The 26,816-nt window shown below is 37.5% G+C and overlaps 1 protein-coding gene across 5 annotated transcripts in view; it reads right to left on the bottom strand.

The window, feature by feature from the left end:
- The window catches only part of NAA15 (N-alpha-acetyltransferase 15, NatA auxiliary subunit), a 41,059-nt gene that overhangs the window by 12,890 nt on the left and 1,353 nt on the right, over window positions 1–26,816 (bottom strand). For all 5 annotated transcript variants that reach the window (XM_075150123.1, XM_075150124.1, XM_075150121.1 and 2 more), the window contains exons 2-13: window positions 14,479–14,563; window positions 13,496–13,600; window positions 12,593–12,750; window positions 9,941–10,075; window positions 9,617–9,770; window positions 7,126–7,245; window positions 6,346–6,441; window positions 6,103–6,209; window positions 5,609–5,681; window positions 3,599–3,768; window positions 2,770–2,922; window positions 495–623 (exon numbers count right to left, since the gene is read on the bottom strand). In XM_075150123.1, the coding sequence (XP_075006224.1) occupies window positions 495–623; window positions 2,770–2,922; window positions 3,599–3,768; window positions 5,609–5,681; window positions 6,103–6,209; window positions 6,346–6,441; window positions 7,126–7,245; window positions 9,617–9,770; window positions 9,941–10,075; window positions 12,593–12,750; window positions 13,496–13,600; window positions 14,479–14,563 (1,485 nt within the window). The remainder of the gene's footprint in view (window positions 1–494; window positions 624–2,769; window positions 2,923–3,598; window positions 3,769–5,608; window positions 5,682–6,102; window positions 6,210–6,345; window positions 6,442–7,125; window positions 7,246–9,616; window positions 9,771–9,940; window positions 10,076–12,592; window positions 12,751–13,495; window positions 13,601–14,478; window positions 14,564–26,816) is intronic.

Here is a 26,816-nt window from a genome sequence, read left to right on the forward strand (position 1 = left end):
TCTTAATATTTCTTATAGCTTCTTTTAAACTGTAGCTTTTTTTTAAAGGAGAAGATATTTAGTATTTTTGATGGTTTTTTACATTTATTCTCTCCCTCTAAAATACAGTGGCTTAACAATAACCAAGGTGACATCCTTCCTTTACTTCAAGGCTGGGCTTGACAGTTCAGCCATGTTCTTTTTGGACTTAAAAGTACACATACTCTTGGTTTGTACCCAAATACCTATTTTTATGTACCCTGCCAAAACCAAGATTATTTCTGAGAGCTTTCTGTTCTTTCCTGGATCTTCAAATGACTTTATAGAATCTCTTTATAATACACAGTTTACAATGGCATTTTTAGGAGGAAATGTAATTTGCCAGTAGCCAACATGAAACGAAATCTCTCCTGAAGCTACATGAAGTATACTCTTACTGCTCGGAAAGGAAACATATTAGCACAGTAAGCTTAAGCTAGTGTTTTCCAACCTAGGCAGTTTAACTAGATACATACTCTCTCAATTTCATGGCATTTCTTAAGTGCTTCTCCGAATTTGTTCATTGCTTTGTAAGCTTGCGCACATTCTGTCTGAAACCACATGCATTGCATTTCATTCAAGTTCTCTACTGCCGAGGTTCCTTCCTAAAAGCAAAAACAGCATTATTAAAAAAAAAAAAGTCTCATTCAATTTGTTAACTGCCATTTCTTTTATCTTGTTCTAATTAAAAGCACAAATAAAGAGGCTATCAAAAGAATGCTAAATTTCCAAACCAGAGCCCTGAAAGTCAGAAATGCCACAATTAAGATGGACTTGCTTTGTTCATTAAGCAATAAAAAAAAAAAGAAGAGTCAAAAATACACAATGAATAGCCAGGTAGGGACCACTTAACTGTGACAGTTCCTCATCTTTAGGATAGGAGAGACATTCATTCAGTGTTTTTAATATTGTGTGCACAAATAACACATTGCAGCATGAAGAAAAATGGCAGAAAAGTTCTAGCATGTGGCATGACACTGACACCTGTGGGATATTTTTTAAAATTTTTTTTTAACTAAAAGTGCCATCTGTGTCTTCCAGAGACCTGCTGATTGAGCTAAGTGTAGTAACTGACAGTAGTAATAGGTTATTTCTTATGTGATCAGTACCCGAGAGCAGTGGCAAAGCGAAAGGAATACTGGTAGCTTTGACACCTTCCGATTAAAAAACAGGAGACTGCAGTTGTCTTTCAAATCTGGTATTTATATATACTTGCATAGATCTGCAGAGCTTATCATATGCCTTTCAAGCTTAATGTCAAAGTCAGCTACTTGGGGTGGATGCAGCCATTCTGACTTTACTCTGATCTTGCAAAAACCAGGTTATTCAAGAATCAGCCAAGAGCCAAAGCTGGGAAAATGACAGATAATATTCAAATGGAAGGGTAAGGAGAATGCCCCAAATGCGAGAGAAAGGCAGTCTTCAAACCAGTCTGATTTAGGCAGCTAAAAATCAGAAAAACTGTTAGTTCCATTATGCTTAATTTAGGTCTTCTTTAATTATTGTTTGTTAATTAAGAAGCTTGTATTTAAGCACTAGACATCAGATCAAAAGGAGATGAAAAAGATTACACAGAGCAACATCATCAAATTATATTTTTAAAGTTCAGTTTTGAGCAACTGGTATGCTTGCTTTTTTGACATCTTCTTAAAGCTGCTTAAGGCACTTAGAGATGTCAATTAACCTAGATTCATAGCAGTTTTGCATCAAAAACTCCACATAAAGCTACTGAGCTTATATAAAACAGAACTTCCCCTCCCTCCGTGTTTGCCTGCACACTGCCTCCGTTTCAGAAAAATCCTTCAGCTTTCCCCCCTATAAATATCCCCCTGTTCAACCTACCTTACTCCAGGTTTTTCCTGCTCTTCAAGAGAGACGAGAAAAATGGGACAACAAACAAAAAAGGATTACTTCTGCAGGTAGGTCCCAATAGCTTGTTGCCTGCCTCCCACTGACAACACATAAATGATTTTGCCAGTATTCTAAAACTATCATTTGCCAAATATTCCAGACAGACTACACTGAGCTGTTTTGACTTTCGTTTATGAAAGAATAACAGCAAGAGAAGTCAATTTAAAAAGTAACTGACCTGTGAGATCATCAAACCTATCAAATAGGTTACTGCAGGGACAAAAACTGATGCATGAAATTAGGCAATCTGCATAATGCAAACTTTTTATGCCAGCTAATTGGTCATGGGTAAGCAGCCACAAAAAAAAAAAAAGATATAATAGGCAGCTTTCCTTCATTACTGTTAAACATGGCTTTAGGGATGAAAGCTTGTTCACAAAAGCAAGACATCTCAGAAAGACTCTCACCTAATAGCCACACAGAAATTTTATTACAAGAGAAGTCTGAATTCTCTAACTTACTACCATTAGGGGGAAGGAAAAAAAAAAGAGAAAAAAAAAAAAGAGACATGAACTTTCAAGGATCCTATAGAATCAACATTAAACCCAAAGACTTCTCCGAAAATTATTTTTTCAAAGTAGTTATCTCTAAAACAGGCATGCTGTACAAATGATCAAATCCAAGCTTTAGAGTTTTCACTTAATATTATGGAATCATGCTTATCCAAGATTAATTCAAACCCTGGTATTAACTACCATTACTGAAGCAAGCAATCATAGTTGCTCTGAAACAGAACTTGAGGATTATAGTAAAGGTGAGTGGAAAAGTTAACACAAAAAGTTATTCCACAAGGGATTAGGCCCACATTATTCAAAAGAGCTATAATTAAATGCAACAAACCCTTGTAAACTTAGAACACATTTCTTCTGCTTCTTTAATGGAGTTTGCTTTCAACATATATTTTGCACATTTGGAGTTGATAAATCTGTCTGCTGTGTCCAAAGCCTGAGCCTCATCCATCCACCTTGCAGCTTCTTTAATATTTCCAGCATGCTTAACGAGATAGAAATTCAAGTTAGATTCAGTAATTATAAACCATGCGTGTTTTACCCACTCACTGTTTAATATAATTAGGTTTTTTTTTAGACATTTTTTAATAAATAGCTTTCTTCAGGAAAGCAACAGACCTTTAGAGAAAAAAGCAGAAAAACTACTTTTCCTCATTATGGAATTACAGGTCTTTTGGCACTAGACGTTATTCCGGAACATGGTTAAAGGGCACTTTGGATAATCCCAATCTGATACAACACCAGTGTAGTTAAGAAATTGTTTTCAAGTTAAAAAAAATGGGGAGGCAGGATAAGAACAGGTGGAAGACATTTAAAACATCAACTGAATTTATTAGTATGATTTTTAATATGAAAAATATAATTGTAAACTGAGAATTCACATTTTGCAGTATACTTGTCCTTTACTGACTTAAAAATCTTCATAGGGGCTTATTCATACGCACTAAAAAACCCAAGTAGCCAAACAATACCCTTATCTAGAAACTCACTAAAATTCGCTAAGTAATTTTCCATGGATTATCCACGTGTCTTGCTTAATACAAGCTTAACACTTCAATGTTCACATCAAAAACATTACAGGAAAGTATAAGCATATGTAATAAAGCCTTCCATCATAACAAACTAATAACCTCTGGTCACTAACAACAAGCCAAACTTACCTTATAGATTTTTGCCTTCACAAGGAAGAGTTCTATCAAAGTGGGAGTACTTTCTATAGCAGCATTTATATATTCTAGAGCCAGGGATGGCTGTCCAATTTTATCATAATGTTGAGCCAAATAATACTGGACCCAGAGTAAAGTGGTTGGAGGTTCTTCTTTACCATCATCTGGAGGGAGAAAATGGAGGGAGTTGTTTTGTTCAGTTTATTAAAACAACATGCCAGAAGCAGAATGCTATAATATAGCCACTGAAGTTAATTCTGACTCTGTGTCACAGAGTCACAACAGACCTGGGAGTGTTTTCAGACACCTGGGTCCAGGTAAGTCCATTAACTTTTAAGTCTATGTTTTGACAAGACTTGAGCATATACTGTTCCCTTCTCATACTGTGGTTTTAAGGGAAAGGAAAAGTGAGTTAGTGGGTCAGAAGGGAGTTGCATTTGGTTCCAACTAGTTCCTTAATGCAGCTTAGTGCATGACATAGAGTTTTTATTTAAAACTGTTTTAGATGAAGGGTACAGCAAAGAGTCCTGCTAAACACGAATGTTGCACTGTAACCATGTAAAGGATTTCAGTACATTGAGCATCTACATGTTTTCAACCCATAGACTTGAATATTTTTAAATAAAACAGGCTGTCTGTTCCAAACCTTGGCCTTAAAAGGATTTTCTGTTTCTACCTTTGACAAATTTATCATCACTGTTGGCCTAAAAGTATCCTAGAAAACATTCCTATACATTCCTACAAGTCAGTTTTGAAAGTTAGAGAGCTCTGTTTGAAATCCAAAATACCACCAAAATCTTAAAAGCTCATTTCACCGCTCGATTTTGACTATGAAGCATAGCATAGTCATTTCCCCCATTGCAGGGGGAAAAAACAAAGGGGTGTGGGGACTCTAGTCCTGCCAAAAGGTTCTGGTTCTTCAGTTCATGATATAACTTAACCATGCAATTATATGCATTTGTTCATTTTAAGGGAGCAAAAAATTTTTTATTTGAATGAAATTTAATATCAAACCAAATATGGAATTGAACTGAAATAACAGTAAGCCATTTCCTTAAACCTTAAAGAAAGGCACAAATGTGTTTGAAAGGCTTGGACAAATTCAAACAGGTATTGAGTGGCTATATTGTAGCCTATAACATTAAATTCAAGGGAAAAGCATAACAGGCAACTTAGATGAGAATTTCATAACAAAATATTGCATTAATGTTTCTACGAAGCAGGGAAATAACAGGTTATAACTTCAATAAAAATATCTTTAATAATTAAGATTATCCTGTAAAGTTTTAACGTATATTGTCATTCATGCTATCTTGATTATTACACCATTATAATCCATCTACCAAAATTTCAGGACTATCCTCTATTGATATTCTATGCAGAAAATTTTTTTCTTGGAGATTTTCTGTTACAAAGCAGTTGGGCAAATGACTAAAAAACCATCATAAAGCTACCAGAAAGGAAACTATGAAGGCTGGATTCAATACATGTTGAACCATACCTCACAACAAAACAGTTGTCAGTCAAAACCTGGAAAACGTTTTTTTAACTCTCAAACAAAACTCCCAACAACACAAAACGCAGCCCCCACCAAAAGCTCCAAAGACCCCCTCCCCCCCACCCCGAAGATTGTGTAATCAGTATCTACTCCTTTTTATTTGACATTTCTGCAATTAAAGTTTTAACATAGCTTTCAAATTTCAGTTTCCTGGACGATGATAAACTTAAGCCTTGAAAATAGAATACTACCAAGAGATGATCAAATTTGTGGACACAGCAAAACTTTTACAACAAGTGACTAGATTTTGAGCACAGACTTTATATTTGACAGCTTAAATCCATTCTAAGGATGGCTACGGTTAGTTCTGTGTTAAGGGTGAAAAAAAAAGGAAGAAACCCCATCATCTCCATTTCTTCACTCCCCACTGATCCCTGCCTCGGAATGGTCACACAATGCTTACACCAGGCACTACCTTCATGAAGTATGCCAGTCGTAGCACTCACCATTTGGGTTAAATAACCTGCAGCTTCTTAGGGAGGTTTCATAACCTATCACGAGCTCTTCTATGATTGCCACCTACACATGCAAGACAAGACAAGACAAAAAAAAAAAATATCTGTGGGCAAGATGGTATTTTATTTCAACTTGAACTACTTGGTGTTACCCAAACTAGTTATTTTTGGTAAGAGAATTCTGGAATATCCTGAATTACAATACATATGGGAATGCACTCAATTTCACCTCTCTTTTTAACAAATTAAGACCAAGCCTCCCTCAGTTAACACTTAGGCAGGTTATAATTAAGTAAATCTTAGTTTTCTACATTTACCAACTTTGTACAAGGCTATGTATGCTTGTACTTGATTTTTTCTAGATATACTAGGCCATAATATACAACAGTGCTGATGGAGTGAGCACTGAAAAAAAAAGTTCCTTCATCTCTTTAACGCATCACAGCTAAAAGGTAGATCATGTAAAAAGTGGGGGGAAAACCTACCTTCTCCTTGTCTTTATATAACGACCTCAAAGTATTGAAGACTGGTGGGCAACCTTTGCTGAAATTCATCCTTAGAAACTTGTCCAGACATTCCTTAAACTTTTCACCTTGAGAGGAAAAAGACCTGTTGATTTTGTTTTACCACACATTACTTGTCAATTGCAGACTGTTTATGCTCTTAAAATATTAGTATCTAAGAAACACGAGTGTTGATCATTACCTGCTCAGCAAAAATGCACTTACCCGACAAAAAGTTTAATGGTAATCTTCTTGGAACTAGTCCCCTGGGGTATTTAGTCCAGGCCTCTTCATAGATCTTTAGCCTCTCCATCATATTAGCTGGAACAGAATTTTACAGTTTACTTTTTCCTTCCTTTTTGACAAGAAGGGAAGAGGGGGTGGGGAGGGATTTATATCTAGTTAAAAAACAAATCAGAATATATAGCAACTAATGGCTATATACTTCCTAAAGAACACTAATTTCCGTTTTATTCTTTTTAAAACTACCGTACTAAATGACTGCAGCTATTCAGTATCAGTATTGGTAAATGCCTCTTCCAGCAGTGGAAGACTAACTGCTTATTTCTCATCTTAAAAAGAGTTCCTGCCTATCGCTGTGCTAAAATCTTGAACAAAGAAAACCATTCAGGAGAATCATGCCTGTTTTTCCAAAACCTGTATTACCTACAACAGAAGATTAAGATAACAGACAGTTAAAGAAAAATTCTAAATCAAAACTGTCTTCTAAAAAATAATTCTCTTCTTTCAACCACGCACAAAGATCACTGCATTTTTTTGTTGTTTTGGTTTTAAATAAGACACGGTAACAACAATACAAGAAATACTTCCAGCCTTTCTTAAAAAAAACATTATGACAATATGTACACACTATGACTAAAAAACTTAAATGGGGATGTTTTTAAACAATACTTTTATTATTTAAAGCAATATAAGTTTTCAATAAATATATAAATTCCAAATATGCAGGAACAGCTTATTTACTACAACATAACAAACCATTACCTGGTTTAAGTGCCTTTTCTAGGCCTTTGTAGTAGGCCCAGTTTTCAGGATTTCTTTCTTGCAGTCCTTTGTAGACTTCAACTGCTTCTTCAAGTCTGCCAAGCTGAAGCAGGAGTTCTCCTGTGTGAAATCCAAGAAGTTTTAAATTAAGGTAACAAGATACTGAAGCAGTGTAATATTAATTACTCTACAGTAAAGGATTAGATAATCCTTAACTCCATGTAGATTCTAATTTCTTAGAAAAAATTATCACAGTGGCATCACAAACTAGCTGACAGATATGCTTTTACTTTGACAACAGGTGCAATTACAATAAGATTCTACAACTCAGCCAGTAACTCTTAAAACTTACTTGAAAATTTAATGTTAAAAGCAAGATGCACGTGTTTTTTTTCTCACTTACTGAAGTGACTGGTTACTTTAAGCGCAGTTTTTACTACAGAAGGCAATTAAAAGCAGTACACGGTATTTCATCTATATAGCATCTTGAATACCAAATTGAAATTGCAGAGCTGCAAATAAAAGAATGGTTCTTCAGTCTGGTATTTCATAAACTAACTTCAATGTTTTAAATCAAGCCATTGATCTGATTAATGAATTCTCAAGATTCTGCAAGCAAGTTTCCTTTTAATGATACTTCATTACAAGATACAACTGTTAAAAGTAAAGTCTAGATCTAACAACTGCATAGAGCATCTTTGCTGATGCTGGAGTTAGAACAAAAGTCAATTTCCCATTTCACATAGGGAAACCATATTTTACAAAGCTTTGCTATTGGCAAATGTTAGGCACTAAAAGATTACACACCAGAGGTGATACAGTGTCATTCTAGATTTTCTCATCCGGTTTCACGAGGAAAATGCGAGTCAGCATTGCCTCTCTTCTTCCCTATGTCACTCAACTGACATGTAATTTTGTCAAGAGATGCTGCTTCCCACAGATAAGATAACTTGAGTACTACATGCAGTATCTAATGCCAGGGAAAATATCAATAGTTCACTCGCCGAGAATGACAGAATCTGGAAAATAAACCTCAATTCTTTCTCGGAGGTAAAAGTTATAATTTTTATCTAATGGTGGCAAATGCCAATACTATTTTCAGTGTTTCTCAGTTGTACTTCATTCACAATAGCTTTCGCACATGCACTTAAACTTCGTGGACAACACTCATTTACTAGCAGGCTTTTCTGTAGTATGCACAGCAACTAAGCTAGACCTACCAAAACAACAGGAGCTGTGCCCAAAAAAATTAATCAATTGTACCCTGTTGAAAGTGCACAGGCTGCAAAGAGTATTTCCGTCCTTTTTTCTGGCAGCTTGCTAGAAGGTTTTGTGTTTTGTTTTGGGTTGGTGGTTTTTTTGTTGTTGGTGGTTTTTTTTGTGAAGTCCTATTTGAAAATCCTATTTCAGTACGAGCCTCGGACCTTCATCAAAACCTTAAGAACACATAGTATGTCAAAATATCTTTCAGATAAAAGATAAGTCATAAAAAACCACCCCGACCCCAAAAACCAAAACTCCCACTACTATGTCTGAAAAATGGTCTGTGATAGTGTAATCCCTACATCCATTTCCATTTATATACAAACCAAGTAACATATTCAGCAACAGCGGAGTCACCTGCAATCATTTTCCTTCAGGAAGTACCACACACCTTCCATAACACTGTCACTACTCAATTCCCCGGTTCTTTTTGCAAGACAGTGAGATTACCATTACCAGGAATAGGGAGCTGGCTACAACATCTACATGGATAATATTATAGAGTAAAAAGATTTCTTCTCTTTGCTTCAAGCAATCATCCAAATAGATTCCAGTGTGGGCCATGGACAAACAGTACCTTCGATAGATTGGAAGTTTCACAGAAGGACTGTACAAGCATCAAGCAGCAGAGAAACAAAGCATGCTTTGAAAAAGTGCACCTGTTAATAGAGCTGTAAGAATGAACTTCTATCCCTCTGCAATTCCAGTTATGGAATATAAGGTACAGTATTATATTGCTCTGTTATAATATTATACATTAGAATTATAGTAATACAATAACAGAAGCCCACGTTAGGTTGGCCAGCTAAAGAGCCTACCTCCGTACACTGCAAGAGTGACTGAGTATAATTAAAAGCCAAAGATGATTCTGCCCTTTCAGCAAGTGGTCTCCCTGTCAGGACACTACCAAAGCTATAATGGCATGGGTCTGGGTACCCTACCCAAACAGAATTTCAGGACGTCAATTCAGGATCCTCTGTCTGAAACGCTCATCAGCTCAAAAGTTTCAGAACAGTACGTCTGTACTCTACTGATGTCTTATCAACCTGGGAGAAGGGTATGATAGGCACCGAACGGCTGCAAGACAAGCAGTCCTTTACCACAGCAGAGTTAAATAAATTTATCTAAAAACAAATCAAAGATGAAGTTCCAAAAGATGGGAAAAGCTGGCAGTACAGGCATTCCATTGTATACTATGCATTTAAATGTACCTTCAAAAAGTAATTACCTTTCGTTTCTTCAACAGCCAGTTTATCACAGATCTGCTTTTCGTAGGTACAAAGATGCTCCAAGGCTTCTTTATATAGTCCTGCTTCCCGGAGGACTTGATTTTGATACAGCAGCAGTTCGCTGTACTCATAGTCCACTTTATCAGGTGATGTCTACATAGGAAAGCAAGACATGTGAGAAAGTTCAGCCTTCTAGAATGCATTTGGGATTTAATTCATTTGACTAAAGAAACTGCATAAAGTTTTCACATCATGAAAGGAAGCAGTGTTTTATTTTTGGCTTAAGCAACAATCCATACAGGAATTTCATGTTTTCCTCTTACCTGCTGCGTCTTCCTAAATTCCTCTAAAATTTTTGCTGCCATTTCATAGTCTTCGAGCAGATGGTAAGCAATAGCATAACCAATCCATGACGCTCGCTGTGCAGGTCGGAGCTGAAGCAATTGGTATCTTGTTTCCTGCAAAAAAGTAGCTACTAATTTTCCTGACTTTATTCTGATGCTCTGTAGAACCCATTACGCAATACTCTGTCTTCAGTATTCTAATATTTAAGGAATGTCACTAACAATTCGTTTTCTATACGCAAATTTATTTTTTTTGAACTAAAAAAAAAGAATAAACTTTAAAACACTACGATGGTCTTGACTGAATAAAAAAATAAAATGTCATGCCCAACTGAATACTGATGAGTCAGACTAACTTTGTTAACGTATGACACACATGCTTTTCCTGTCTTACCACTCATGAACAGAATGCAATTAAGGATACTTTGGTTTGAAATGCAGGAACATTTACGATATACTGGTGTTTCAAATTCACCTTGGAAGTACATATGTATTAAATCATTACAAGTGTTGTTAGGCAAAATAGGTCATGCAAGTGCATCCCTATTCTTTGGCAAGAAGATAATTACAGCTGGAAGATGCCACAGATTTGCTTGGTATCATGCTGTTTTAATCTGAGGAAAAAGTTATTACTTGTTTTGTTACAGACTCCTGAAAGGTATCTTCAAGTAATTTAAAATAAAGGAAAAAAGTTACTACCTACTAAAAAAGCCCAAACAGTCAGAAGTAGGGGTTAACAAATAACTAAAACCAGTTACAGCAGTTTGATTAGAATGAAGATCATTTAAGTTATTATAAAGTAGGAGAGGGTGGAAGTTAAAGTGAAGGAAAAAAAAAAAACCACAACCTTATTCCCAGTTTTGAGAGCAAATTCACATTCTTCAGAAACTAGCATATGATCAGTCATGAACTACTGGCTTCTAAGCATGTTAACATTTAATCCTTAATACATTCTATAACCACGTGTTCCTTGTATGTTTAGCAATTATGCATTTGTATTCACATTTATCCAGAGGCCAAGAGAACATTTGCAAATGAATTTTGACACCTATGCTAAGTTTTGGCTATCTTGTCTCAGCAAGAGAGGAGTCAAATTTCTAAATTCCTAATATGAAAAAAACAGTGATTAAGAAATGTCCTAACTCGGGAATAAGTTCACTGAGGACCTATGTCAGCTGACAGCTCCACACAGCTCTGAGGATAAAAATTGTTCTTGGCATACTAACATTACCTTAATTTGAAAAGGAAATAATCTATGAAGAGACCAACTAATGTGTTTTAACAACCACAACTTTAAAGGTGCAAGGAAAACCTGAAAAAAAATATTATCCAAAGTCTCTCAGGTAAAAATCTCAAGGATTTTTTTTTTTTGCAGAGAAAAGGAATACCTTACTACACCAGACTACATCAGCTGAAAACCAGACAAGTTTCCAGGCACAAAAATGTAATTTAGGAGGAACTAAGGGGTTTTTTTCAATTAATTAATGTTTGAATTATAAAAACTTGGGGTGACCATTGTCGTCTTTCCCTGGATGGCACCGTCAGAAACAAACAAATCTTCTATAGTCACTGTTCTGTCTAATCCTAAGTGAGCCATACATTGATCATGGGCAGCAACTGTGACTTAGCCTGAACCACATAAACATCTCTGCAATATGCATACTATGCTGCTACTTTTTAAGAAATGAAGGTATTGGCAAGCTAGACATCAGCTTGCAATTCAAGACGACAGAAAAAAAAAAATCTAACTATATTAGGAGTAGCATTTATAGAGAAGACAACAGCAAGTTTGTATTTCTCTTTACAGAAGTATGACAGCCGTGACACTACCTCGTAACTGTTGGTTAGCATAAAAAAAAAATCTCACATAGCAAATACAGACAACTGACGCAAGGCAGCAAATAACTGGGTGCTGCAGTAACAAGCAGAAAGAGGGTTCCAATTTAAGTTACCAAACTGCGGTCAGCTTTACTACAAAATAAATAGAAGAAACCAAGATAGTAATCTAAACATTTTGAGTATTAAATCAAGAAAAAAGAGGAATATTCAAGACTTCTGATCCACAATCTTACAGCTCACAGGAAACGTAAGGAAATATTTGGACCCAAAGGAGCCGTCACTAATGCCCAGGTTGGCTGAGAAGCAAAATATGATGTTTCATGCAGCACAGGGCTTGCTTTGTATTGTTACCCACTGCCAAGAGAAACTGGTGGCCACTGATTTAAAGGAGGAGCGATATATGGTAAAAAGTTATTAAAAAATAGAAACTCCTTTGCCTGAATAACAGTCATCTTCTGAACACATTGCCTTTTACCTGCAGGAATGCTTCCAAGAAAATAATAAAAAGACTGGGGATTATCTACAGCTGGATTATACAGCATTAAAAAAAAAAAGGCAAACAATTCTGCACTGAGCTGAAAAAGAATCATTTAGTATGCCATTAAATCTGTATATTTTACAGAAATTGCTCAGTAGCATGTCTGCTTTTACTTTCATAAAGTATTGAGTAGCACATAGTTTTAACACTCTGGATCTAACTCTGGTTTTTTTTTTTTAAAGTGTCATTAAACAATCTGCCACCTTTTCTGCAGTTCCCTAGAAGTTGATAATAAATGCAGTATTTATACCTACCCTGTAACCTTCAAGATCCCTCATTTGAATCTGTAGCAGAGAAAGATCTCTCAAGATTTGAAGATTGTCTTTGTCCCATTTCAGTGCATTTCTATAGCATTTGATAGCTTCGTCATACTTCTTGTCTGACCTCTGAAGAAGGCCATAGACATGCCAACCTGGAAAACTCTGTTAAGGATTCTACTGAATTTGAGCAGGGAGAAAGCAGATCCAACATGGCAGTGACAGAACAGTTGGTAAAAAGCTCTTAAGCCATTTTATAAATGGACAGTAACATTATTACAATCATTACAATTCTTTTCCTCAGCTGTACAAAGAAACTGCTTGCAAACTGAAGACAGAGAACTGTTTGCCAGTTATATGTATAGGGTGCATATAATATCCTGTAAACTGTACTTTTTGCATACTGGGGGAGGAAATCAAGTAATAGGATCTCTGAAAAGATTATCAGGCTTACTCAAACAGATTTTTGAGGAAGGGCTTATATTAGACAACTGAAGTGCTTGCACTTCCTGCATTCTAAGTATATGACAGGTCCGTATCAATGTAATGGCAACTACTAATGTTTTTAAAAGCAAACCACATGCTTAAACGCCTAGTTCAGCCCACAAGTTTAGAGTTGAAGCTTAATGACAAAAAAAATATACAATACAAGCCAGAAAAATATTTGAGCTAACTGTGACTACAAGGATAGCTGCAAAGAATTTGCCCTTTGGATAGCTTAGACAAAATATTCTTATGTATTGGAAACAAACTTTAAAATTCTGAACTTCCAGTTTGAAGCCTAATGGTACTGGCTTTTGTTGCAATTCTATAAATCAAGTAGTTGTAGAAATAAATCAAGTAGTTGTAGAAATAAACCTTTTCCACTCATAAGTGAAAGCCCTATTTCAAAAGGGATACAGACATGACTCTTCAAGTCATTCCTTAGGCCTCTACGCACAAGTTCATAAGCTTCCTCTTTCTTCCCTAGACAGTTTAATGTTAATCCTTTCATTGCCAAGGTTTCTAAAAAAAAAAAAAAAAATTCAAGATTAAGTATCAGTTATTCATTTTCATAGGTTTTTAAGCTTAATGCAACTTTAGACTCAGTTAGCAGCATCAAGATTTTGCATTCTTTTTTCACGTGGCAGATTATTCACTTAAGTGTATCATACACAACAATAAACTTTATGCATTACTTCCACCAGAAAGTGAAGCAGTGTTTTATTTTAAAGGCACTAAAAACTGTCTGCTCTACAAACATTTTGGAAAGAGATATTTCTTTACTGTAAAGGAGCATTATAACTACTCAAGTATTTATTCACAACACTGAGACTTCCACACATCCACCCATGCCAAACTAGTTGGCAAAGAAAAAGAAACATTTCTGGACAGTGGAAAGAAACTCTCAAATCGGTCGTAAGAACCGACTGAAAATACAGCAAGGGACACAAACACCTTTTTCTTCTTTTACAATAAGACTACTCCTTCAGCAAAAGTAGCACACCACAGAGCTGGCAGACGTATAGTGCTGACCAATATTAAATCTCTTCCTTTTGTCTTTCACTTCTACATGAGTGAATAACAATTTCCCCTGAAAAGTGATTTAAGCAATGCATACTTGTATTAAGCAACTTGCACCATGCTATAATGAATATTAGACTTGCAGCATAAAGATAAAGAATGGCAACCTATGACTGCTAACTACTGGTAAGACCAGTCTTTAAAATTACAAACCTTACCAGCAATAAGCGCTTAACATGGTGCAGGTTTCTGGACGCTCTTACTGCTTTATGGGCAAAAGGTTAACAATAAAGCGCTATAAATATTTATAAAAATTACAAATTATTACTCCATCCTAACGCATAGGGGAAGAAGAGAGCACATGCCATTTGAAAACTTACCTCCATGTTCCGCAAACTTTGGGTTAGAAAGGATCTGTTTACAGAACTTCAGCCCATTTCTATACTGCTTATGTTCGTAACACCTCTGTTGAAGAAGAATAGAATACATTTATTAAAAAAATTTAGAGTGAAAGTATTTCTGCATCCCTGAAATTAAGCATCAGTGCAGCCAGGGCTTTTAGAAAATGTACTAATATTTTAATGAACCATGTTTAATGAGCTTCCTGTGATTAAAAATTCTTTCAAAAAAATACTGTATGTTAGTAAGAACACGAATCTAAATGTGTAACTGAAGACACATTATCATACAGCAATTTCTCAGATAAGATACTACAGGAAGCATAAGTGCCTACAGAGATTCAACTTTCCTTTGACATAAAAGCAAACCTTATGTCATAATGTATCTTGGTAAGCATTCAACTCACTTTGGCTCAATTATCTTTCCCAGAAACACCACGAGACAACCTCCAACAGCCATACAGGCAGGAAAGAAAATGAAATCATTGGAACTTGGCTTAAACTATCTCTGAAAGCAACCTCTTACAATCAATTTGAATACCACACATATCTCATATACATACTAACTTTCAAAACTGGTATACGCTAACATTATCTTGCCATACTGGAAATTAAAACATTCTTCTACAGTTTTACTAAATCCAACTCTAACAATTTGCTCGTGTATGAGTCTCATTTCATTATACAAGGCGACCGCAATGCAAAATGGCACACAGCATGAACTTTTAAAATGAGTTTTAGTATTTTACTTCTGTTAATCCACTCCCTGTGCTAATCTTCAAATAGAAGCCAAAGGAGGAAGAAATAATGTTGTAAACACCAATTCATGCACTTAAGTCACTTAAGCAAATGCTAAGAATTTCTTAGGTTTCATTTCACTGTAACACCAATGCCCTGACTTGAGTATGAGAGTAAAGAAACACACATTGCTTGAGCACAGACCCAAATCCTACAGTAACTAGAAATCATTCATAACAGGATCTCACTGACTCAGTTGACCAGTTCTGGTGGCAGGATGGCTGACAGGAGCGTGAAACTGGGTAACAGCCAACAGTTGTCAAGTCATCCTAAATAAGTTGTTGTTCAGGATTTCACCTTTCCTCCATCTGCTCCAAATTAACTATGCAAGAGCATTCATAAGCATGTACGGACACCATTTGTCCCCTAAGCACTCTCATAAAAAAAAACATTAGGAGAGGCACACCCAACAGGTCTTCCCATTAAGCAGAAAGTTCTAAAAATAAAACTTTAAAAAGTTACATGAATGTTATGGAAATGCTTAAAAAGGAAAATGGCATATCTACCTCAACTTCTCTGCTTTACATTGCTTTTGCATCATGAAAGGTGCTGTTTAGTGTCCAGTTTTCTCTTCCAAAGCATAGATGGAAACACCAACAGCAAACTTCAAAGGTATAAAAAACTGCTATACCACTAAGTGGATGTATTATTTTCTAGGTACTAAAGTCATACAGCTGAAATATCAAGGCTGAAGACCAAGAGGCATCACAAACCAAAGATCTTGCTTCCCCTATCCTGTCACCACACTTTGGAGAAAGAGAATCATGGGAAAGGGGAAGAGGAGGAGAAGGAAGATGCTCAGAGAGAGAGCATCCAAAGCAGGATGGACTCAAAAAGGAACGTATCAACAAAAGAATGATAGAATGGTTTGGGTTGGAAGGGACCTTCAAAGATCATCTAGTCCAACCCCCCTGCTATGGGCAGGAACATCTCTCACTACATCAGGTTGCCCAAAGCCCCGTCCAACCTTGACTTTGAATGCTTCCAAAAGACAACTCCCTCTATCACCAAGGACAGGAAAAGTTAGCAAGGCAACCACCTAGCAAAGGAAGATTAAGGGTTAGGTAAGAGGAAATCTGTATAGGCGTCTTTTTTTTTATTATTATTAAACTCGACTGGTTATTATTTACACCTTTTAGTCATTACCTGCTTTCAAGTAGCTGGCTGAGTCACTTTAATCAGCCACTGGTCAGAGCTGACAGAGAGCTTACAGGTGACAACACATCAGGATCAAGCCTTTTTCTTTTTTTTTTTTTTGTTTTTTTTTTTTTTTTAAATTGAAATCATCAGTCATAAAAGTTACCGCCCAGGCCTCCTCCCTGAAAGTGGAACCGCCATTTGCTCCCACCTAGGTAGGTGTGAAAGCAGCAAAACCTGTCACAAAAGTGGTGCAGCCACAGGAACTTAAGAACGCGTCTCCAGTGTAACTAAGGCACTGTCACAAGCAGAAGGGGTACTCTGGGGTTTCGCAATTTGCCTTTAAGTACAGCTGCTCAGATGCTGGCGATGAACATGTAATCTTATCTCTAAACAGTTACATTTTACATACTCTAACAACCAGTCTTTCACCTTGAAGTTTAAGGAAAGTCAGCCAAGATGGCATATATGCTAGAGACAGAACATATTTGCACATAGATTTTTCTCAGAGTAATACAGAACTTACGATGCAAGGTACTTTATAACAGAGTAAACTCACCGAGAATTGTAGCAAATTCTCCATTTAGGCTGCAGGGAGGAAAAATTTATGAGTTTATATCCACTTATGTCTATGGAAAGGTTCCCTTCAACCCAGAGAACACTGGGTAGAACCAATAAACTATCAGGAACCGATCATGTACTCGTATTACCTCAAGTACCAAATGAAGAACGAGCCATAGCTGCATATATTCCCCAGCGAAGTATCACAGGTCTCCATTTTTAGGTGTTTCTAGATCAAGACAAGTTTGAGTAATTTCCTATATACAATTTCTCCAACCTTTCAGGTTAATACCTCAAGCCTATTTCATTCTGTTAATAGAAGCATTTCAAATTGTGTCATTTTATGAGTTTCCTTATTCTATGTATGTATTCCAGGCACACATTGCATGTTTTGAACAGTGGAAGGAAGGGAACAAATGAAATCAAGGTCACGTTTCATCCTTCTTCAGAAAAGAAGAGGAGATTGTTTCATCAAAGCAGGTCCAATGGCATCACTGAGATCCCACTACTTGAAGCCATGCATATACTTATCTCCTTCTCCAAAGAGGTTACGGACTAACAAGCTTAAATGAGAGTGAAGGTGTGAATGAGAGAGAAGGAAGTCAGGAATGCAGCATATGCCACCATGGCTGGTACAAACCTTGGTGAATCTGTGGCTTCAAGGAACAGAAGCATGAAAGAAAAATCTTTTAAGAAAAAGGAGACAGTAAATATCGAAAAGAGGAAAGGAACAACAAAAAGAATGACACAAGGAAAGATGAGTGTGAGTAATACACAGCCTGGGAGAGAAAATCCTTAAGGTAGTAGTTTCTGAGTAAGAGGAGAAAAAAGAACCAGTAATTAAAAAAAAAAAATCAAAAAAAAAAAAATCACAGAAGCAGAAATAGTTGACATCTCAAGTGTTCTTGGCACATAAAGATACAGGCTTGCTGGAAGCAGAAATGATCTTCATCTGGGTAGTTTGTTTCCTCCCAGACAATAGCTTGTGGTAGTCATTCCCAGGCCTCCGACCCTTACTTTGGGACAGCTGTTCTGCAGAACTAAGATATTTCTCTGTTGCAGAGGCCGCTAAAAGAGCACAGTTGCCTCCTCTAAGCTACACGCCTGCACATATACACTTCCAAAGCCAGCAGTCAGAGCCTGCTTGTGATGCTCCAGCAATGGCTTGTGACATCATGCAATAAGAAAACATAAAAGCTAAGCTTCTAAAAAGTAAGGTTAAGGCTAACGCTTTAAAAGAAAAGAATCTGAGTCTCCATCAGCACTGAATCTCTATTACACATTTGCTGCCCTTCAAAGCTTTTCCTTTAATAAGTTACCAGATGTTTTAAAATATCTAACAAGTTTTTCTATACATGCTGAGGCCAGAATTACAGCCTACTCCAAACACACCAAGATTCTTTAACTCATTTTCTATATTTATAGCAAGGAAATAGCACCTGCTTTAATACAATTTTACAAAGAATTAATAAGATGAGGCAGACAGAGTATGACTCCTTCAAAATCATGCAAGACCATAGTAGGTAGGAGAAAATTTGCATTTGCACAGAGACTGACAGTGAAATTATAAGGAAGAGAGCTAGCCCATATTCTCTAGAATCCCAAGTCAGAGGTGGAAGGAGGGCTCATGTTCTGGGGTTCGGGTCCCTACACTGTATTAGGGCATCTATGCAGAATCAGTCTTTGGCCAGCAGGTGTCTTACACATACACATGCTCAGCATGCCAAGTGGGAATGAATTCCTCTGCATTTTTCCTTGATGGCTACCATAAAGAAAGATGAAAGACTTCACCATTTACAGCTTACCTACATCTAGACAGCTAACTGCCAGATGGAGTTTGTTTCCCCCTCACCCCAGCTTTCCAGTTTTGAATCTTCCCTCTCTAGTGCATCTACTTTCTAAACCTTGTTATCAAACCTACAGCTAGAGAGTAAGACTGACTCGAATTCTTAAGCAACTACTCCCGTTACCCACAAGGCTATATACAAGGCCCATGCTACTGATTATAGTTGCACTCCTAAAGGCTGCTGACAATAGCACAGACATGACTTTTATCCAAACTTAATTGTTTTCTTTACAGATTGGATACACAAATACATTTTCACAAATGCATTTTAGAAATTTTACAGCTCTAAGTTTGAAATGTACAGAAGTAGCCTCTCTAATTGTTTGCTACCTGTGAGCAGGCAGCACGTTTTACCTCTGACGTATTCCTTCCCTCTCAAAACAGACATTTTAATGGTCAAATACATATGTTTCCAACTAAAAAGCAAGGATAATACTCAAGTGCAGCATTTTCACATGCAGGTATGTATCTCAGCATCAAACACACAGCACATGGCAGACTAGATTCTGCCGTTACACATGAAATATTTTGCACATATTCACTTCCAGAAGTGCAAATCCTCTTTATCACAAAGCAATCTTCATGTCCTGCAAGCGTTTAATAATTAAATAATTTAATAGCCATCCCAATTCAATTTGCTATTTGTAAGACATTTTATAATCACTACACCGCAGACTGAAGTGTCCTGTATGTTCAGTAACTTTAATAGTTAACAACAGCTCCAACTCAGTATAACGCCAGAAGTTACCATGGGTCTCACTAGAAGCTTCACAGCACAGTGAATCTACGCTGCCACCAGGTATGACTCAACTTAACCTAAGCAAAGAATCACCTACATCAAAACAGGGAAAGCAGAAAACTGCCTTTCTCCAGGGCACTTGAGAAGATGTGTATGTCCAATCTAGCTGATTCAAGAGCATTTTAAAACCACTTTGCAGTAGTAAAAAAAAGAAAGTCTCATAAAAGTCCATCCAGGCTGGATTTTGCAGCTGATTAAACAGGTGAGAAGCAGACCCAAGTGTCTCACGAGCAAGCTGAACATAGTCATAGGAGAACAACATAAAGGAGAAGCTGCCTTTTGTCTTCTTACCTGGAAGCATGCAAAACCAGAGGTTTTTCCTCAAGAATAAGTATCGAAGCAAAGAAGGTACCGTTTGCTCCCTAAGCTCACAAATGGGAGCACTGGGGCATTATTGACTGCTTGCTTTTTATTCTTACTTGGACCAGCACAGCTGGTTATACAAAAGAGTGGGGTGAGAATAAAAAGGATATAGCAGTCTCAGGTGTGTAGGATGGGATCACATTCCCAATCATTATGCCCTTTGAACTGGAACAGTAACAAAACAATAGTGTGCAATTTCTATTAAAAAGACATTTTGCAAAAAACAGTATGAAGAACTTTTAGCTGTTTTCTCTTCTAAGATTACATATTTTCCCAGGTCACACTTTTAACTCCAACTTAACGCCAATTTTTTAAACTCCAATATCTGCAAATTAACGGAATTAAAATGAATGCAAACTCAAGTACTTTAAAAAAAAACAAAAACACCACCAAAAACCCCACAGGAAATCACTTCTCACTGACGGTAACTCCGCTAAAGCAAGCATCCTAATTTAGTCAATGCTATGATGGACTAGCCAAAGAACAAGATTTTCTTCACTGAATGAATACGAAAATTGGATTCGGCCCCAAGAGACAGTGGAGATGCAAGCTTAACTTCTCATCGCTAGTCCATTGTACTCAGCCTCTCTTCCTCAGCAGGTGACATAGCCCGTGTCATCGTAAGAGGCAATGTATTGCGCACTATTCCCCATCATATACAAGAGTTACCAGATAGGACAACTGATCTGCACACGGGCACTGGTATCTGGGCACTTGCATCTGAAAGTCCCGAGGAGAAAGTACGATTGAGAACAGGCTGCTCTGCCAGAACAATTCAGGGATTCGACACTCTGCTATCCTCTTCCCTGAGGGTTTGTGAGGCTTGAGCAGAACCAAGGTGGACAAATCCTTTCACCTACAGCAATGTGCTCATTAGGGGACTCTGCCGTTTCTCCCAGTAGCAGCCATGAACACGTACACTTGCGGCATCACACAGCAATGTTGGCAACTACAATGCCGTAAGACCTTTGGCAGCAGAAGCTGTTAGCATACTTGGCCTTAGCATTAGCTAAGGTGTGCACTTACAATGCATGATATGCACGTCTGCCACTCGGATGCTATCTATTTCTTCCAGCACAGTTCAAATGCAGCACCTTAAAGTTAGTAAGTCCAGGCGCTGCGCAGCTCAAGGCTGTTTTCCAGCACAGAATAGATCAGGTCAAGTCACTAAGGTGCGCTAATTCAAGCTAAATGTAGTAAAGAAGATTCTGAAAGCTGGAAGCATTAGGAGCAACTACTCACCATGAATTAGTGGGTCTTTTGAGCACTAACCATATCAAACAGCTCAACAGCTCTAGGCAAAAGCTTCCACCACACTGATTCAGTTTCATGACAAATACAAGAGGACTCAAAAAACCCACACAAACCTCACAGATATGTTAATGCTGAAAAACTCTGGGGCAAACTTGCATAATTTTTTTCTGTCAAATTGAAGCCAATCATCCTCTTCCATTGCTCTGCGGTGTTAATGAACAAAATTGTTCTGTATAATAAACAGCTTCAGCAATTGCCTAACTTAAGGGACTAAGAAATCCTCTTCCTGCACAGCTTGCCATACTTTTTGGAAGTGATCGATACCTTTATAACTTGGTAGAATATAACCAGAGGAACAGAAGTTCAAACTGGAATTAGTTAGGAAGAAGATAAGAAATATGCATACCTTTTCATTTAATACTGGGGCAGGAAAAAATCTATGCTATGTCTATGCTTTGAATTGGCCTTATTCCTGTATTTGACAAAATCTGGTTGGGAACAGCTGTTGACAAATAGTGACAGCTCTTCTACAAGTAAAACTAGAAATCCTCACTCAGTGAAGCAGGACTCTTGCTGAAAAATCCATTATTCAACATCAGTTCTGTTGGCCACTACTTGCTTACTTTAATCTCTCCTTCTTGGGGGGAATTACCATGAATTTGGCCATGTCAACTAAGATCAGCTGACTTCTGTCCACTACCCTGGAACCCCTATGTTCAGGTTTCACCTCTAAATTTAGCATGAAACTCACTGTACTCCCAAAAGATCCGGTATGAATAGGATATATTTGGGTTTTAATGATCATCTGAAAAGAACTACGTAAATCACTTAAAAATTCCAAGATACGGCATGCAAAGGGCTAACGGAGCCACACAATAGGTTGTTCTGGACTTAAATGGACATTTCAACTCAGCTGTATCTCACAACATAGCCCAAGACACACGATGAGGCTACTGACGTTTTCTACCCATGTCCAGAGCACTCTTCACCCTTAGCTCTGAGGTATGTGAGATGCTGTCTTGTAGCATTGAGCCATTGCGAAATAGTTAAATGTGGTTAGTAAGATAAGAAAGGTTGTTCTTCAACATTACAAGGTTTGCTAACTTGATTGTGTGGCATCATAGAAGCAAACAGAAATCCTTGTAACAAATCTCACTGACCTCAGTTTTAAGGGTGGCAATGAATAATTGTTCGTTTTCTCTAAATCCCCTATCAGCAAAACCAGAAAAGACATAACTCCTTATGACCACTCTTGTTGCATCGACACAGTGCCGCTGTGGACAAGAGATTTAAACTTGAGATGCCCAGAAAGTGCAATCAGCAAAAATTCATTAAGAAAACCTTTGAAAAACAGGAATAAACACAACTTGATCAAATTCTAACCAAAATAAAGGGCAGTACCATATAAGCTGGATCAAGTCCATTGCCCCAAATAAGATTAGTTTCAGATCATTACAAAAACCACTTTGGGTTCAGCTGAGAGTATCTATAGTGACAACAATATAAGACTGGTTATGATCTTACAACTGTGAAGAAATTAGGATGCGTTTCTATTAATAAAGTCTTTTATTTTCATAACTAAAACAGGTAAGGAACAAAATTACGCTGCTTCTGAGAAATTTACAGCAGGGAATCCTGTTTCTACAATTTCTGACAGCCCCAATGACAACAAATGGCCTAATTTGGTGAAGAGGCTTTAGGAACAGCAGTATTACTCAAGTGATTCCTTAATGGTATCCTACAGTCTCAAAGAGTAATTAATTTTTTTAGCAAGTTTGAGAAATATTTCAGAAAAACAGTAACAGTGACTCTGCTTAAAGCAGCAGGTCTGTTCTTTACTTCCATTCCAATGTTTCAACCAAGACATAATTTTTCCTATTACTTTTGGCAAAGCCAAGCAGGGTATTCCTTTTGGCAAAGGAAAAACAAGTGATTGACATCTCAACAGCCAAGATATTGGAAAACCCTTGTTAGCAATTCCATGTTTCAGATGAGATAGTATGTGGTGAAACTCCAGTGGTGAGCATACTTGATTACTGTACAGTCATGCAAATGCAACAATGATTGCGTACAAAATGTGCTAATTTATTTGGTTACTGATAAAAGCGAAATTCTGGAAATCAGTCTTTAATCTTCAATCAAGATCACTTAAGAGAACATTTCCAAGTCTGCCACCTCAGTAACCTTGAAGTCAGCACCTGAACTTCTGTGAGACAGAACATTATTTTTAAAGGACTGGTGCTGGTGCAAGTATTAGTGAAGGAGAAGCACAGGTCTGTCTAGTTTGAAAGTGGAGGGACAGGGAGCAGATTCTGGAATGAAGAAACAGGAAGATGGCCCAGCAGGAGGGACTTGGCATATTTACAGCAGAGCCATTGAAGAGACGCTGTTCAACAGGCTTTTTTATCATTAGGAAGTTCCTATATCTTTTAGGAGAACACTTGTCAAAACCAGCATGGAAAGGGAGAAGACCAGCTGAAAGATAAATATCCTCAAGCACAGCAGCGTTACCATAGAAATGACCAACTAAAGGTGAAACTGAAACTCCCCTCTCTTGCAGCAGACATCTTGGTTATTGTAATGCCCCACTGGAGGACACAGGTTCTGGCCGTGCCTGATTAAGCCTGCCTAGCACATCAGGTAATTGATAGAGAGATGAAAGATGTATAGCTCTCCAGACATCATGAAGACCACAGATAATCACCAGTCCTGAACAAACTGAGAAACTCTGATCTGCATACAATGTAATATAAACAAGCCCAGACCAGCATGGCATCTTGCTTCTTTAGTACGCTATTTCTACAGTAGGTACTAGAATTATAAATCAGTAAAACTATTTAAACAAAGCCTCAGTTCCTCACTTGAATTGTTTGTTTGCATCGTAAAATGCAACGATGTTTCACCTCTTAAACACTTGGACTTTTTTCTCCCTGCTCAAACCGTATTCAACTAGAGGCTAAGACCACTAGCTGTGGCGAGAAGTATTTGTACCATCTTACTCTGCCAGAACATCATGACTCCAAGAACTTTATCCTCTGCTGCTTAAAGGAACTGATAAACTCTTTCACATAATATATGGCACCTCTAATAGCTTTGTATTTAGTATTTCTTCAATACATTTTCAATATATTTAACTTCTACATCCAAACAAAAGTTAATTGAATATTGTCTTTGGGATTTGTGAAGCAAAACTGAACATATTTGAGGAATTGTAGCTGACCAGATACAGTGGCTGAATAATTTGGCAAAATGCCAGGAATGTTCATCAGTTATATTTAATAAAAAAAATCAGTCAATCCTACTTCCTACAACTACTAGTTTTACACTTGCTAGTAAGAGGGGGGGAGGGGGAAAAATGGAGCAAACTGCTTTTTAGCATTACTTCATAGTGCATCCAGCCTTCCGGATACCAAAAAGTCAACTTCTCCATTCCTTCGACTCCTGTGTTTGCTATTTTACCCTTTCCTCTGCCTCCACCTGAATTCTTCTCGAGTAATCTCTGGGCTGCTCAGAGATTAAGATGCGTCCAAAAGACTGATATGGACTCAATTCATTCTAAATGTTCAAATGGATCAAAAACAAAAAGAGAAAAATGTAGAGATCCACTTTTCTTCTAAATTCCACAGAACCTTTGAGCAGAACAGGAACATCTACCTGCATGCTTAACAGCAAATAGTTAAAACTGTAATAACAATATAAGCTAGAAACTTTCTTTTTAATGGAAGTGCAAGTTTAAGCAGAACGGTGATTGATAATCCTATGGGTGTTTTTTTTTATTCAAACAAATCATGCAGGTTCCTTTCCCTTTGTACTACAGGAACACTAAACTGTAAAATGCCTTTCAAATGGAAAAATGTTTCTATTAGAACCTCCACATACCTGTAAAGTGACTAGAAGAGGTTAGTCTAGTTAGTGTGTTGCAACACGCAAAGGCAAAGTGCACACGCTTCTGAACTCAGAATCTGTCGGTTAAGTGGAAGTGCTGGCTTGCAAGCAAATCCATATGCAAAAGAAATTTACTGATCCTGTAAGACGTTTACTACAAAACAAACAAAAAAAGCCCTCAAACGCTGAAGGCTAATTATTGCCTTTTGCTTTGGAAAGCTGGGCAGCTTGGTGTAATTTTCACAAGACCTTAACATCTAACGTTGGTGTTACAGGCATACTTCTTAAAAATGGCCAAGACATGAGGCCTCAGGAACTTAAAATACACACAAAATACGTTTGCTTTTTTTCATTTTATACTTCACTTACAAAAGTACAAAGTTGTTACCTACTTAACTCCTGTGTTTACTACCTCCATGAAAATCAGAATGTGAATGATTTTATATTTCTGTAAACGGCCTGTGTACCAGTAATAATCTATTTGAAGGGTAATGCATCCTTTCAATACCACCTCGGCTGGTTCCCAAAGCATCTGCTACAAAAAGTATCACCCAGGCACGCTCAACAGAACAACTCCGTGGTCTGCCCGGGCCAGGAGACAGCATGTGCTGACCCAGGGCCAGACAAAAGGACCACCTTGTTAGCTGGCCCGGGGCTCAGAGGTCCCGTCGGGGAGCCAGCTGCCCAGGCAGACTCAAGCTCCTCTTGCTGCTGTTGAGCCACCCATGGGCCAAAGGAAGAGGCGGCAGAGGATACAACATAATGAAGGGTTACAGTCTCACGAAAAGAAGGCGTAGACCGAGGAGAGGCTGCAGGAAGAGAGAGGTGGAGTGAAGGCACAGGAGTAGGGAAGTAATGCTTCTTTGGACGTGCATTGATAAATGGGACTTTCTAAAAGATGTCTCACTAATTCAAGTCAAACACGTAATCAAAACTTCACAAAGTAGGGTCATTACCCACAACAAGGAAGACATGTAGCTCATTAGCCAAATTTTCAGTGTGATAAAAACCAACTTCATGCCTTGTCTATTCACCATGTGTTACAAAGACAACTAATCACAGGGCAGTCTTAATACTAGACTACATGTCACAGGCTCATCCCTGCAAAATACAGGAAAACATCAAAATGCCAGAAAAACTTTTAGCCTACCCAGTACCTAAAACCCTTGTGTTTTTATTAAAGGTTTTCAGTTTAAAAAAGGACAAAATTAAAATTGCTTCAGTCTACAGAAATCTGCTTGGACTGGAGCACACCTTTCTCTTTTCTGACCTGAACCAAATTGCGAAGCTTTATCCAACTCGCATGTGCTGAGCCAGCATTTTATCCAAAGAAACTCTTATTCTTCCCTTGTTCCTGCTCTCCACACAAATCCTCAGACAGCCATGCACCAAGCCCAGGAAAAAAAAAAAAAACCCAAAAACAAAAAACCAAACCAATCAGTTTTAAACACAAAAAGGCTCCTTGATTCAGTTTGTCTTGTAACTACACAAGCCATCCTCAATGCAAAGGAAAATGGATGAGCAAGCAACAAGGCTATTTTCCCAGCTCATAACACATCAAAAATTGCACACTGAGAACAAGGCCATACCAACTCCCAAGCAGGACTGAATCTTTCAAAGTAGAAATAAGCTTGACAGTTCATTGTAACTACTTTTTAACCCTAACTGGAGCTGCAT

The sequence above is a fragment of the Calonectris borealis genome, chromosome 4, assembly GCF_964195595.1.
Source record: "Calonectris borealis chromosome 4, bCalBor7.hap1.2, whole genome shotgun sequence".
Taxonomy (NCBI): Eukaryota; Metazoa; Chordata; class Aves; order Procellariiformes; family Procellariidae; genus Calonectris; species Calonectris borealis.